We start from the raw sequence: 16,841 nt of genomic DNA, 5'->3' as shown, positions 1-16,841 counted from the left end.
TAAACTATTCTCTGGGCATGTTCGGCATTTTCCCAATTAAAACAAAATTAAAATATTGGAAGCTACAGTGACGACAGTGGTCAAATATGGTTCTTAAGCCTGGAAGTTCCGAAAAACGGAAGTAGATTTGCTATGTGCTTCGCAGAGTAATTGCATACAGCTTTTTTTGGGTACCCGACTGACTGACTGTATTTCAGACAGTACCCTGTACAAAAAACTCTTGTTCAACCCCAATTTTTAGGGCTATAGTGAAAGAAAGGCTGATATGGCTAGGGCACATTCATTGGTTGAGGGATAACAGATTGCCAAAGATTGTATTTCAGGTGAACCATCTAGGGCAAAATGTCCACGGTTGGGTTGGGAAGATGTCGCAAGGAAAGAGTTAACGTAAATGGGAACTTCCTCGGAGGTTGTAAAGAGGGAGGCTTTGAACAGATTGGGATAGAGGAACGGCGTGTATAACTCTATTGGCCTCAGGCGGTTAGGTGCTGTGTTGAGTTGTTAGTAGTAGTAGTATGTCAGACAAAATAAAAGTAGTTGCAGTCATTAAAATCATCAATAATATTTTTTAACCGTCCCAAACCCAAACAGTTCATGATTTTTTCTTGAAAATCATATTTGGTTCCTAGTTTCAAAGTTATAAGGTTTATGATGACAAATATGATCTGCAATATAAGACTAGAGACATTTCAAATGAGCATAAAAATTTTGTTTATTATTTAAAACCAATTATAAAATATTCTCGATGGTGCAAAACATACAAGAAGCAAAAATAAAAATAAGCAAACAGGAACGTACATGAAATTAAAGACGATTCACAATATCCAAGTCCATAGGTAAAAAATAATGTTGATAGTAATAGAAGTTGGCCCTTAGGGATTAGTGATGGCTATCATTCTGTAATTTCTTCAATTGTTCTTCAATCTCTTTCTTTAGTTTGAAATGTGCAAATTGGGCTCCTTTCTGCAATAAAAGTCTCAAATTTAGATTATCTCAAGTACGTACAGTATATCACAAACTAAAATAAATTCCTTTATTTAAAGCCCATCATATCACTGCAAGGCTTATTTCCTCAACGGTGTGAGACAAGAGGAAAAAATATTGGAAGCTAGAAAAAAGAAGAACATGTCCTCGGTGACAAGCTAAAAATACTCATCTGAGTTTTTTTTTTAAATTTAATGGGGATGAAAAAATTTAAGAACTTCAAGAGCATAATACTTACCATCTTGAAAGATTTACTTACCATCAACATTACATTACTATTACCATTACATTACTTCCCAGATTTACTTACATAATACTTACCGTATTGAAAGATTAGTAGATTAAGCTGTTTTTGTTGTGGATCCTAAACAAACAGCAGTTTTTCTCTGCTCCTTTTATTAAAGACTTTCATACATGGCTTTGCCTTTTCAGCACACAACACACCAGCTAAATAAAATTTGGCACAACAGAACCACATTTCTCAATTAGTTAACTGAATTGGATCACAACAGAAATAAAGTATTCCCCAGAGTTAATCTTAAACTTATGACTTAAAATTCGGTGCTTTGGTCATTCAAATATAGTTATCTCTTCATCAACTTGTGAACTCAAGGACTCCTGAATGTTATTTTGAGTCTTCAAATTGTCATATTCAGACTAATGCTTATATAACATTACTTTATCTTCACATATATGGCTTAAATCTTACGTCTTTCCTTCAGAAACTGTCAGTCTTACAAGTGTAAGCATTTACAATCATTTGTTTTTCATTGAATTAAAAAACCTTAGTTACCTATGGATATGCGTAGTTTGAACAATACTAGATGTTAAAAAAGAGATTCTGAAACCATACACAACAGAGTTTTGTCCATGAAACTTCCTAGTTAATTTTATCTCTTATAATTCCCTAAAATATATTTCTTAAATAAGTTCTTGAAAGAAAAGTAAGGAGCTACAAATTAAACAGAAACTGATCAGAAATCAAAAAAAATAATTTTATATCCTTGAAACTACCTCATATCACAACCAATAAATACACAGAACCAAAAACGAGCATTAATTTGCAATATATAGCCGAGCGAAAACCGAAACGTCCAGGAACTACAACGAGTAGGGTTAACGCCCCTCGTGAATTTTGAAGACCAGAAAACATAATCACTTGACTAAAAAGAAATCCTTATTCGAGGTGAATTATTTCTATCAGAGGCAACAGTGTAGGATTGTCTATAGTAAAGAGCCACGAGGCTTCAATATTTCATTATTTATTTATTGTAATTCTTTTTTTATGGAAGTACTTGATATAGAAGGGTTGGCCGTGTTAAATTTGGAGGGGGGTTCGTTCTACAAGAAATATGAAGTTCTAGTACCGTTTAAGAGTATAATGTGGTCCGAGTTCAGGTAGCCCCTACCCCAACACTTATTTTCCACAAATGCTTCCGATTATATTTTGAGATAGCCATTTTATTGGAAATTGCGCAAAAGTCAAATAACTATACCTCAAGGGTTGAAAAAACCCAAAGTTGGGAGGCAAGGGTTGTAAGCTATACAAGTTTTCTATTCCTAAAACGTAAATTTCTTATGGATAGATTACTTTGTATAGCATGTGGAGGAGGCTCATCGGAATGAAAATGGAACACTCTAGTTCCCTTTCTAAAAGCCAAAAGTGATCAGAGCCTAAACCACCCCTTCCCTCCAGCCTCCTTTTTCCCAAATGGATCTGATCCAGATTTTGAAATAGCCATTTTGTTCAAAATGGTCCATATTCAATCTAACTATGGTTCCAGGGTGTAGACCCCCCTACCTTTCAGCCCTCAGGACAAGGGGTTTAAGTTCTGCAAGTTGCTCAATGTTATTTAGTCAAGATAAGGGGAAATGATTGATATTTGATGATTCTTACAATGAAACTTCAAGGAAATGTTGACAGAGATGGTGAACACATTCACAACGCACTTTTCTCCTGATTATTGTGAACATCAGCGATATATATATAAGGAACAGCTGAGGATATTAAGTTGAAAATTTCAATGTTATAAATTGCACGTGGACAAAAAGCACCTTCGCAGGAGAATGCTCTATGGGAGGACAACAGCCCCTCCCCCCCAAAGTACTCACAAAGGGCATCGACCATTTTGGGATACCTAGTGGTGAACCCTATTCCAACTTGAGGAGTTGTACCCCTCGAGGAAATTATAGCCTAATAAATACACAGCATTAGCATGGGTTTCTAATTAATGGATAATTCTTCTGGGTTTGGTTTGTTTTTACCTGGCGTTTTCGGGCGTAAAAACTTCTTCCTCATCTCCCCATAGTAGCATAATATTTGTAGGCATGAAAATATAATGTGTTTGAGGTAATGGGCTTTGTGCAAGATTTTGAATCTTGTTGATAAAAAAGTTTTCGCCAAATGCTGAAAACCATGTTATGAGAAGGATGGGCCAGGGATTGCACAAAGCTCCTTTCATACTGAGTGTTTCAGGTTATTCCTACTGCTCAGTTCTGAGCCAGCTTAGACGCTTCAATATAGACTTGAGGAGATGTGCTAGTCACCGTCCTGCACTGATCCCTGGCCAACGCTTTTCTTGAGGCCGAAATCAGTTCATTTGTTAACAGATAGATATATCTATCTATTATCCGTCCATGCGTCATTCCTAGGGCCTGTAGAACTAAGGTAGATAGTCCTAGAACTTGTAGTTTTCCAAGTGTTTGGTTAAGTGGCACGGGTAAAAAGCGGAAAAAGTGTGCCTCTACAATTAGACCAATACTTGTTTGGTATCTTTTAGCAAGCCACGCCTGCCTAGAGTCTCAGTCAGGTTCATCTGGATTTAAAATTAATGTAGGATCATTAGATCGCCTGGAATGAGAGGAAAACAAGGCAAGATTTTACAGAAAAGATTACAGAAGAGATTTTACAGAAAAGCTTATTATTGAACATTCACAAATGGTTATTCCATGTTGGTGATCCCATAAGTTGATCTCATCTATTCAAACATAAAACACAGAGGAAGTTTAAACATGTTTATTAATTGATTTTATTCAGAAGAATAAAAATTGGAAAAACGCACCTTTTTATATAAAATAATGCTTAAAACTCAAAACATTCAAAAGTACTGATCCCTGTGCTAGTGATCTCAAGGGTTTAGTTTTGGTATACTTGTTAGGATGTCGAATGCACTTTTCACGAGGATGCATGTCTCTTGGTTTCAACTTACTAAGAAATCTTACTTCATTTTCAGAATTCTGTAATTTATCTGGGTACTTACGACACCCAACTACTACAACTAGTAACATTTTGCCTCAGCAACAAGTTGTCCGAGACCAAAACAGCTACGTACGCTCCTCCTTCATCCCGATCTATTCAATGCCTCACTCTTTACAGCCACTCTGGAAGTTCCCATTCCCCTTAAATTTTTCTTTATGACATCCTCCCGCCCGAACAAAGGACGGTAAGCTTTCCGATTAGCTCTTGACCGTTTGGCCAAAAAGGACAATTTTCGGCAATCTGTCATCCTTCATATTTAGAATGTGTCCAAGTCATCCCGACCTATCTCTCATTATAGCCCAACAAAACGGGATACAACAACATTTTTCTTGTGTCCTTCTATTTGAAATACGGTCAGTCGTTCGGGTAACAAGAACAATCTGTAGACAGTTTATCCGTGGGTACATAAGGCTTCAGAAACTATGCTCCAACTCCAAAACAGCTGCATATTTCTTTCACTTCATCATTGATGCTATTCATATCTTTAATGCTTTTATCATACGGGTGAATTACATGGGCATAAAATTTCAGATGGTTCATATATGGTAATACAGAACCCCACAGTCTTCGATCATAGTTCTGCTTATTATAAATAGCCTTCCGGTGCAAACAGGCAACCTTGTCAAACTCCATAGTTATAAGTGGTAATGCATACTAAATAATAACACTGAAAGATTTCTTACTTTTATTTTTTACTTTTACTAACAGATTCACTTTTGACAAGCCCAATAAATTTGAAATTTATTGAGGTCCTGTTTAAGCAGAGAATTGCACCAAAAATTTTCAAATATACAGTTTTTCAATGATTTTTCTCTATTATTTTTCAACGTTTTAACCATTTACAAGTAACTTACCCACCAGTATCATCCTAATATTTAATGCAAAAAAATAACAATTCCTATCCTCCTTATCCGTAAAAACAATGCTAGATTTCCAATAATTGTTTTCAGATACTATAACATTTACCAACAAACCATCCTAGTATTTTCAAGCTTTTAGCATGCTCCACAGAACAGACATCCCCATTTATTATATAATTCAGAAGTCGGAACCCCATATTGAATTCATCTACTTTACCCTACATATTGTGAAACCACTTTGTTTAGTGTTATTGGAAAATGGGAGACAAGACCTTATTATTTTGCATAAAGAGTTTAGCTAGATGCTCTCTACCCATTTAAAACATATTGTTGGTCCAAAAAACTAATGTAAAAACAAGTTCTATATAATGTAAAAACAAGTAATCTAACAGCAATTTTTCTGTAAACGAAGGGGTAACCCCACCCCCTTTATGCTTAATACCATAGTCATCGCGATCAATAACCACCAAAGTTAACCTTTATTGTTTCTAACATTTTGCACCCCACTCCTAATATCCTATAGCAGATTGCCATTCATTATTTTCTTACGTTCTAGAATTCTAAAGAGCTTTTTCCATTGCTCTATATCAAACAATTTTGGACTGTGAAATATTATTCTTTTTTTTACTACTCATTAGCTTTTTTTTTCTTACAAATTTGTATACTTGTGCAATACTATAATTATAAGAAATCTTCACTGTTATTATGATTGAACAACTCGTTCTTCTTTGACATTTTCAAACCCACCAACATTAGTTTTGGAACTACAGAAGAACCCTCCTTCAACACTCTTACATAAGGTACTTTTTGATTATTTGCAAGTCAAGGGTAGCTTTTCAGTGGGGTTACTCTATACAGAGCGTAAGCTTTACTTTCACTCTCAACCTTACTTTTTTTTTCTGTAGAACTGCTTTCTGGGTCGATTTCTTTTCTTCCCAAAAGTGCCACTAGAGGGTTTGTGGCACTTTTTGCGAGCTAAATAGACCACTTTTTTTAATTTATAAACCTATCAGCCAGTACCAGTTAGGGTCCCAGGCCTTTAACTGGCCGTCTTGGAGAGCCCACCCTTTGGTTAACCACTGCAGGGGAGTCGAGGTTGCGACCAGTTAATTTGGGGATAAAGAAAAGAAAATTTCATTTTTTTTGACATTGCAAGATTTCAAGGGAAGTTTTTGATTATGCCTATGGACCGCAAAATCCGATTCATCATTCTTCTTTTTCTACTCGTCATCTTTCTTTTTTTTTTTACAAATTTTTACAAATTTACCTTTTTTTACAAATTTCAATCGTGCAGCACAATAATGATAAAAAATCTTTGTTTTATTATTTTTGAACAACTCATGTCCTTCTGTGACGTTTCCAGATCTACTGCCATGGATAAATCCCTAGAAATTTGTCCTTATTTCTAGTGATTTTTATGCTGCCCAAAAATCACTAAATCAGCACATATATCATTAGACTATTGAAGAAGATCACTAGATAAACCAAAAAATCACTAATCTAGTGATTTTCCTCTCACTAGGTGGAAGCCCCGCCTAAAAAACCCCAACCACCATGATTTTTGTTTACCTAGAGGGACCTCCTTTCTCCATACACTCTATTTCAAGTACTTTTGGATTATTTCTAAGCCATGGGCAGCTTTTCAGGGGGCTTAATCTCTGCATAGTGTACAACTTTAACCTATTCTGGTTTAACACTTGCTCATTTGTCAGGTATAATTTTTGCTTCAATCAGGATGCGACTCATCACAGAGACAACTTAAAATCCATAAATGAGTGAACATGTATTCTCCTTCAGCGGTATAAAAAAGGAAAAAAGTAGCCCCCCGGTGCACAGAAATCCACAGGGTTAAAAAAGGTAACCAAAAGGAATATACATGAATAGAAAGTCACAGTTAAAACCACTACGAAGCTATTGGAGCATTTTTTTTTCTGCCTTTGGAAGTACCTCTCAAAGAATCAAAATGAAAGTATTCTGTAAGAAAATGATTCTGACACACAGCGATTACAGGTATAGAGTTGTTCAAGTATTTGAGTCAAAATTGTCCTTTGAAACAAGAATATAAAGAGTCAAGACGGCTCTTCTTATAGGGGGTAGTACTGTAGTAAACAGACTAATTAAGTCAGAAATTGATATTAGTAAAAAATAAAAATATTAAGATGCAAAATACAAAATTCAAAGTTTTTAAATACCACTTTTTACTAAAATAAAAGTTTCAAACTAAATGTTTCCACCAAGATAATGTGTTTTTGAACTGACCACCAAACTAAGAGCTGACGGAATTGTCGTGGAGCCGCGGGATTTTGTAATACCCACTTCTTTGTTTTAAACAGGACGTGCAGTCAGGGCATAGAGTATATATTTATGCCCTGTCTTTGCGACAACGCGACTGTAATCTTTGAACTGTTTTTATTATTATTGGACTTTGGATCGTTTTGATATAGCAAGTGCTACGGTATTTTCTTACATATTTTTGCACTAGTTATAACTAATTTCGACTTCAAGTCTTGTTCTGTTGTCTGCGGAGATGTTAATAAAAGCAATCATAATTATATCAAGCCTTTCTATAACATCATATAAGCTTCTCATCTATAGAAGAAGGTTAGCCTCATATGATTAGCCGGGCCAACCCTAAGGAAATGGTACCCAATGTTTTAATCACCCTTAGGACCATACCCACACTCTGTCCAAGGGTGAGATTAATAACAATTTTACTACTACCACAAAATCTACTTTACTACATAAGTTAGGCAATTATTTCATGGTTTACACATAGTACTGCTATTGAAAAGGGTATTTATGTTTGAAATTTTCTTTCAAGGAAGACGAAGGATATTCAGGTGAGCCTTTCATGTTGAGGAGAGTGTTGAACTAAATCAAAACGCTTTATGTGTATACGGATAGTCAAAAGGGTGCAACACAGAAACAACTGAGTATATTAATTTAAAGATTCAGAAAATGATAAGGGAGATGATCAAGAAGGCAAAATTTTGATGCTCCCAATACTACTACAACTACCACCGCTGCTATTACCAAACTACTCCATTTACAGTATTAAGGGGAAGTTTGAACTAATCAAAAGACGCTATGCCCATGCACATTGTCAAAATAGCGTATCTTAAGAATTGATTTCGGTATTAAGTCGGAACTTTCAGAGAATACTTAAAGGGGAAGATCATTTCACCAGACATTAATCGAACTTTGATCATAAATGTCTATTATACATTTAAATCTTGAGCATTCAAGATTGACTACTCTCATAATTACGAATTTAGAATACAAGCAATTGTTTAAGTCAACACTAGACTAATAGTAGATTGCGCATTATTAATACGACAGACCCACCCTTTTAAAAAATGTTCTTTTTTGTGAAAATTCAAGAAACGGAAAAAGCCAGTTTCCTAATAAATATGACGAGGTCCCTAATCCTGTTCCCTAATTTTTTCCTTTCTTTTCTACTTAGAATTTTTTCTTTAGAGTGTGAACAATACAGGATAGTCAAACTAGTGTCTCTAGAAAAGCTGTCATTACTAAGGGTAAAATACACAATATGAATGTGACAGTGCCACCCCTCTAAATTTTTGTTTGTTAATATTCTAGAAGTGGATACAAACACTATCATAATGAATATGACTGAGCCCCATACCCCCAACCTTTTATTTCATTTGTTTTACTAATAATTTCTTCTTGGAAGTCTCAAAAAGACATTAAAAATAGATGAAACTTAAAAACAATTCAGTCATGTTATATTTTCCAACGAAAAGACTGAAGACTTGTGCAGGTGGTTAGCCCATTAGAATAGCACTGTCGTGGTGGGGAATGCTTGCTGACCTATTTAATTACACTTTCCAACCCTTGAATACTACAATTCAATCTACTGCCGTGCCCAACAAAGCTTCTTCAGGAATGGGTCATATAACTGATGTTGGAGAAGATGAAATGCAGTCTCCTGGACATATAGATAGCAGTGTCATGGACATGCTGTTAAATATGATCAAGTCCTTGGAAATTAACCAACTGTTCTCTTGGAAACTTAAGAAAAAACTCGATTTGTCTTCTCTCTCTCTCTCTCTCTCTCTCTCTCTGTCTCTCGTGTTTTGAAAACAATATGAATAAAAATCAAATATCAGCAAAGCAAAATGGAGGAGTTTAATATACATGTAACTTTGATAATACCTACCTCAAAGGAAAAAAAATCAATTCATTTGTTATTGTTTCAGGAAGGATCATCGAACACCTTTCCTGGCCTGTCAGGGTAGGGTGTCAACAATTCTTAAAAATAAATATCCTGTTTTACTGGGTCAGTTTTCAAAGGATGACAATGATGATATTAGTTAAGGTACTTCACTTAGTATTACCCCAGATTTCTAGATTACAACAGAAGAGCTAAACGGGCTTATTGAAATTGTTGACGAAGATATTTCCGGGAACAATGTTATTAGTGATTTGAATCCTGTGCAAATTGATTCAGGGCTTGAAAATACCAAAACATCCACTAAATTGCGTGAATTTAGTTTGTTGGAATTATCGAAGCCTGTCAACGTTCTCCACACTTACATGGATAAAATTCGAGCACTTATTGAGACTCAGATTCAGAATGGGGTGGTCTGGGCAGGATTAGTTAGTCTTTCAGTTAGTCAAAAATTTACTTACAAAAGGAAAGTCAGGAGATATTTTTATTTTTTAATTGGAAACCTAACATTCTACCCTGGATTCTAAGAATTTGAGGGTAATTTTTTTAACTGGACAAATAAATGAATATCCACTTTGGACGCATATAATACGCAGGGTAGTGGGTCTGTTATTTTATATATCAAACATATGTATCTGCATCTCAATAAATTGAAACAAAAAACTATTTAAAGGGAGTAAAAACCCAACCAAAGAATATTAACCAGATTTTTCAGCTATCATGGAGATTCAAAGTTTAAGATTTGACACGGACTTGAAATGTTTCAAATATGTGTTTTTGGCATCATCTCATAAGCCTCTGCAACAGAAGCCACGATGAAAAGCTCAATTAATTCACGCGTTATGGTTGATATAATTTTCCCAAGTAAATTTTGATTATCTAGGGGGAAAGTATCTGGTGTCTTTAAAAGAAATAGCCATGATTAAAAAAGAAATGAAAATCTCAGGTTGGGGATGGTGGTTATTCAATTGGAAAAATGTGGTAAATTCAAATAAAAACGATGACTCTTCGTCAACAAGTAGGCCAATTAGCCCTGCTGCTTGGTGCAAATATTACGAACAGATTATCAACCCTATAAACCATTTTGTTCATGCTACTTTTATGAAGTTTCTTATTTCTGCGCTTCCCATATCACTCCGCCAGAACCAGATCCTCCCAGTTAATTTAGTTTCGGTGGCACACACTATAAAGAAGCTTAAGTCTAGCTCTATTGACTGTGATCGTATAAGTGTCAAACACCTAAATGTTGATTGTCCAGCTCTAGTCCAACATTTAAAACTTCTGTTTTAAATGTGCTTATGCACCTCGGTTGTGTCTGAAATTTTTTTGTGTGGAACAGTTACTTCGATCCTGAAAAGAGGAAAGATTCCGACTCAGTGTGCATCTTACAGGCCAATAACGGTTTCCTGCAATATAAGTAAAATTTTTGAGTATCTTCTCCTCCCATCAGATAATTCTTCGGCATATTTTGGTGAAAATCAGATTGGGTTTTCAGCTGGGGTAGGTTGCCAGCAGGCTCATCGAGTTTTGGTTACTGTTCTTACTGAGGCTACTAAAAAGGGATTCGAGTTACATTTATGTGCTTTGGATCTCTCCAAACCCTTTGACAATGTTACGCATTCCCAAGCTATCTTTTCCCTTTTTAGTCGCGGTATCAACATATCGGTAATTTTTCTTCTTAGATATTAGTATTCAAATTCCTTTTTGTGGAATAAAATGGATATGAGGGTTTCAGATAGTAAAATTCCGGCAAGGTGCTGTCCTCTGCCCCTCTATTTTCAAACTTTGTATATCATCTGTCCTTTCCTCTATCCCACCTACTTGCATCCTTAATTCTGTAAATATTTCTTATCTTGCCTATGCGGATGATATTCTTTTGATCAGTAGGACTAAAAAAGGGCTCTCTTTGTCTGTTTCAACAGTAGCATCTAAACTTCATGCGATTGGACTTTCTCTTAATCTTTCAAAGTGTGAATATCTTTCATTTAATATCAATATCACTACTCCTCTAATCTGTGGATCTTTTTCTATCCTGTTGGTTTCTTCATTTAGGTGGCTGGGAATTAATGTTAGTAAAACTCTATAATCCTTACGGACTCTCACTGTTGCTGATTGCAAGAAGAAAATCCAATTAAGTTACTCTAAAATTGTTGCTAACCGAGGTAGATACAATAGAAAGTCTCTTGCTAAATTATAGTCGGTTTTTACAGATCATTCGGTTTTGTTTCTTTCTGGTATTTACCATATTTTTCATAAAAAAGATATCAGTTCAATTCGTTCTTATTATTTCCAGTTTTCCCGTTTTCTATTGTATCTACCTCCATGGTATAGGAATAGGAGCCTCATATCTATTTATAGTTTCCCGGATATTGGGTCGAAGCTCACAGAGCTTGCTGGCAAAATACCCCAGTCTACTTATAAGTATCTGCCCGCCCACGGAGGCCTTACACGTTTGCTTTAGTTTCTTGTTTTTCTGTTTTGTGTATTGTTTGTTTTGTTTCTTTTATTGATACTCCACTTTGATTTTTTTGTAGCGGGTCAAAAATAAATTATTATTATTATTAATATGAGACAAAATATTTGAATGGGGGAAAGAAACCAAATAAAAAGGGCTTTTATATTCAGTCAGGACATCGCCAGTAGATAATGTAAAAAATTTGGTTTGGATTGTCTATGAGCCTTCCAAATATGTAAACTCATATGATCACTTTGTCCCCGTTAAATCAGTCAGTTGACTGTTGTCTCAGGGTAAAAAATATGTACAACGTCACTACTGTCCCAGGTGTTTATCAATTCTACAGGCCAACCCCAATGGGAAGACGCCTGGGCAGAAAAACATACGAGGGATGACTAGTGATTCTTTCTGGATGTCCTGGGTGCCTCTGGTGGCAGAGGAGGAAATAAGGGTCTAAGGTAAAGACATAACAGTATATCTGCTGGTGGGTGCTAGGAAAAGATTATAAATGTAACTATGATGTTGAAGAAGCTACATTAAAATAGACACTTGTTCTCTTTATTGAGTAGTTCAAAACCACGGCCTAGGAAACCTGTAGTGAATAAGGTAGATTTGGAATTCAATAAGCTCATTTTCGAGTTTCGTTTAAATTTAACTTCAGGCATTGTTGAACAACGAGATGCTTTTGAGAATCATACTAGACCCCATCAATCCATTATTCGTGCTTGGTCCATGAGAAAACCCAGTCAAATACAGAAAAGAAAACATTCAGTTCAGGCGGGGGAAGTATTTTTCACAGTTTTATTGTCAGTAATTGCCGGTCTTGTTAGTAATATTTTTCTTTCTCCATCTCAATCACAAGAAAAACTATGACTTAAAATTATAAATTCATTGCACTCAATCAGGCCCTGTCTCTACTGCCAACTTCTGATGGTAATCTAACAGATTTCTTTAATGATCGTAGCATATCTGAGTACCAGAGATTTTTGATTTTTGAAATAACACTTCGACGTGTTGAAAAACATTAACCATATCAATTAAAACCCATTAGCGTTTTGTTGTTTGCAGATAAGAGGCAATTGTACAATGTTTCAAAATCATCTGCGTCAGTGTCATTACTATTGGAGGATCATTTATCAAAAATATTAGATTTATTACCCGTTTCCTATTGGGAACAGGGTAGAAGATTGTTAAGTTATTTGAGTGAAAGCAGTGATATTTAAATTGAAGTTACAAGTAAGCAAATCCCTTTAGGTATCGTCACTATTATTATCCTACATCTAATAGTTAATTGTGTCTCAAAACGAAGAAAACTCTATCTATTGACGCAAATATCCTAAAATATTTCCTGAAATATAGCTTTGAATGAGATGCAACAACAATACGATAAATCCTATAAATACATTTTGTTTGGGACTAATATTTTTAGTCACTACTCCTAGCCAATGCCATTGAAATTTAAGTGGAGATTGGGAGGTGATCGTAATTGCTCCAGAAACAATGCTTAACCAAGCTTCCTATAGTAAAATCCGTGTTTACCATCAATGTTCTCATCGCTCCCTGCCCAATCTAAGTCCTCTTGAAGTTCATCACGGTGATAAAACACTTGAAATATGTCTAACAATATTCTTCTAATGAAGGAGTAACAAAAGCCAAATTCTCTGTGAGTGATAAAGTTTGAATCAATCGTCAAAGCAATATTTTTAGGAAAAGGGAATTACTTATGGTCTACTGAGCTTTTTAAACTGTTAAATGTTCTAAAGAGTAAACCCGTGGCATATCAACAAGGAAATAGCAAAAATGATGAGAATTTGTGGGGATTTTATGACTATGAATTGCAAAAAGTTAAAGACAGTGATATTTACCAAATCGAAAAAGAATTAAAATCTTGAATAGAAGATGGTAAGAAGCCGTTGCTAGTTCGCTGGTTTGGGTACAACTCTGAATTTGGTTCTTGAATAGGTGTTGAAGACCTAGATAATTCCCAATGATTTCTATGTGACATTCATGTTGGATTCTTCCGATCCTTTCTATGTTTATTTGAATAAACAAATGACTTCTGGACCAAACTCTTCCCCTCCGTTAAAATTGATGGTAGATGTGAAGTTGATCTTGTCAATTGTATTGTCAAAAATATATATATGACGCTCTATGAAAGAGGACACTAAGAGAGATTAAAGCAAGACCCTTTGAATTCCCCAACGAAGGTCTGGTGACTGATATTGACTCTAGTGATTATTTATTTTTCACAATATCTTACAAGGAATACAATAATACATATGAGCTGTGTCGAGTTATCAACAAAAAATTGCGAGTCGAAAGAGGATAGTCTCACATTTAAATGTTCGACAAAACAGAGGAGAATTTACATTACCAATCTAGCTGAGAACGAAAGAATTTTCCTCAGTGATGATTTACGCAGGCTTTAGGTTTTAAAACTACTTTATTAAAGGAAAAAGAAATCAGTGGCAAGGATCATGTTTTCTATGCAAGCTATGCACTTAGTTTCTCCTTGGACAGTTGTGTACTTATTAAAAGTTCATTTGTGGAACTGTCGAGAATTTGTCATTCAAATTTCCCCCTTCTGCGTACTCTAAAGAGAAAGAGTATAGAAAACAATGTTAACCACTACGATATAAGACATCTCCGGTATGTTCCTGTAAACATTGTATACATGAAACTTTATCAATTAACACTATTAAATGAACTCTGAGATCTTTTAGCTGTAACAAAGGTTATGTATGTCATTACGTACCGTTTTCGACCCATTTAAGATGAGTAGTAGAAAAATTCTACCCTAATTTCTAATCAAAGAGGTCATGGGGTTAGACCATTACCGACGGCGTAGTAAAATATTTGTCTATTGCCTTGGTAATCGGTGTGCAAGGCTATTTCCCTGTATACTACCCCTTGTCAAGTAAAATGTTGTACCAGCTAGAATAAATTTTACTGCCTCAGCACTACAGAACATGGGCTCTGGTAAAAACTTCAAGTAGAGTCTTAAGGAAAATATTAGATCTTCAGCAAGCGCTGTTGGAGGACAATTAAAATTTCAGCAAAAACGGAAAGGGTTAAAAAGGGTGTGTGGTCATTATTCATTCATGTCTCTATCCATGTGGGGCGTGAAAAAAACAATCAAAAACAGCAACGACGACTTCGAAAATTATCAAGAAAAAAAGAAGAGCAATAAGATGAAGTAAAAGATTCTCGGATCAATGAAAGATCTGTTCTCATAAGATGATCTATATTCCTCACAATGAATCACATCCTTCTATTACCTTGTCAGTGAATTTTATCAATGCTGAAAATGTTGAGTCAGTGTCAAACATGGCTATTATGGACGATTTCATCCTCAGCAACTCTTTTCGGAAAATATACACTTTCGAATATTTAACAATTGAGATTATTTCATCGATTTATCATCAGCATTTATTGATTTAAACGTTGCGGTGAAGGAACAGTCTGACAATCAAACTCTCACCATAAACTATGGTCTATCCTATGAAAACTGCATTTTACACAGCTCTTTCAGGCAATTAACGTATACATTCAGAGAGCGTTAGTGAACACTGGCAATAATTTATAAAGCTTTGCTCGGTACAACCAATTTATTTTTATGAATCCAAAGTCATACAAAGAACTGAGAGGAAAGGCCCTCGGCTATGAATATAAATCAAATGTTGATTTTGATCGTGAGTCAACTGGTGCAGTGACCAAAGAGTATCATTTAGTCGGTAAACTAAATTATGAGATATTTAATATATCTCAATGGCTGCCTCCCAACATTAAGATTGCCATAAAGTTACAACTAGTCCCAGGTTGATTATTTTGAGAAAAACACTTGCTGCAACACCTGATGCAACTGTCAATCTCACTTCAGCAATACTTTGTGTTCGAAAACAACAGGTATTAGCTCTGTTACATTGGCAATGGAAAAACTTGGAGCTAATGGTAACAATAGGACACCTTTCGTTCATATTACCACTGGTTCTCGTACTCATATCGATTCATCATTTATCTGGTCTTTGGTTTTAACATGACTTTCTACTTTTCTTCTATGGATTTCTCTTTAGGAAAATGTTTCAAAAATAATTTCTGTTCACTTTCACATTAGGTAGTTTAAAAATGCTTTATAATTAGAAATATTTGAAAGATTTTTACTATGTATTATGGGTTAAAAAAGTTGATACTTACCCTACTTGCATCGTACTTTAGGGGCAAAACATTTAACTGCATCTCTAAGCTTGCCTTCTTCAATGCAACATTCTCCGATTTCAATGCAGCAGTTTCCGCTTCGAGCTTCGATAATTTAGACTCTAACTTATATATCTCGTCTCCATTCTTTTTTTGGCAAAAAGACATTTTGGATTCCAAAAATGATATTTTAGATTCAATATCAGTTCTTAATCTTTGAACACAGTTATGATTTTCAAGCTCTTGAAAGTGTATAGCTATTCCACATCCTGAATCACAAGTGACAAGTCTTTTTGGGTTAAATTTGCATTCCTTGGAATGTGTGTTCAGTTGTTCTAATGTCAAAATTGCGGAACAGCCAAGTGTTTGGAAGTTACACGTCAGGTTCAACCTAGAAGATCATATATATATATATATATATATATATATATATATATATATATATATATATATATATATATATACATATATATATATATATATATATATATATATATATATATATATATATATATATATATATAAATATATATATATATATGTATATATATATATATATATATTTATATATATATATATATATATATATATATATATATATATATATATATATATATATATATATATATATATATATATATGTATATATATATATATATCATGAAAAGAGAAATCACCAATGCTACAGCACAAACACAAAAAAAAAAAAAAAAAAAAAAAAAAAAAAAAAAAGAGACAGAAGGAGAAAAGGAAGACTGTTTTCCTAAATTAGTGATTAATATAGACCAGCACTTGAATGAGGCCTTAACCCTACTCATCCATACAATCACATAGGTCAAACAGCATAGCCACACACAATCAACCATAAAGAATAATCCATGGACAGGCAGTCATGTC

At 34.6% G+C, this 16,841-nt stretch overlaps 1 protein-coding gene across 7 annotated transcripts in view; it reads right to left on the bottom strand.

The window, feature by feature from the left end:
- Positions 1-694: 694 nt before the first annotated feature.
- Positions 695-16,841, bottom strand: part of LOC136026965 (E3 ubiquitin-protein ligase NRDP1-like) — a 63,124-nt gene continuing 46,977 nt past the window's right edge. For all 7 annotated transcript variants that reach the window (XR_010617463.1, XM_065703831.1, XM_065703830.1 and 4 more), the window contains 2 exons: positions 15,945-16,335; positions 695-963 (listed from right to left, as the gene is read on the bottom strand). Coding sequence is in view for 6 of the 7 variants with exons in the window: in XM_065703831.1 (XP_065559903.1) it covers positions 880-963; positions 15,945-16,335 (475 nt within the window). In the remaining variant the exon portion in view is untranslated. The remainder of the gene's footprint in view (positions 964-15,944; positions 16,336-16,841) is intronic.

Source organism: Artemia franciscana, chromosome 5 (assembly GCF_032884065.1).
Source record: "Artemia franciscana chromosome 5, ASM3288406v1, whole genome shotgun sequence".
NCBI classification, from domain to species: Eukaryota; Metazoa; Arthropoda; class Branchiopoda; order Anostraca; family Artemiidae; genus Artemia; species Artemia franciscana.
Note: the sequence above shows the minus strand (reverse complement) of the source record. Positions and strands in the feature narration are given on the sequence as shown.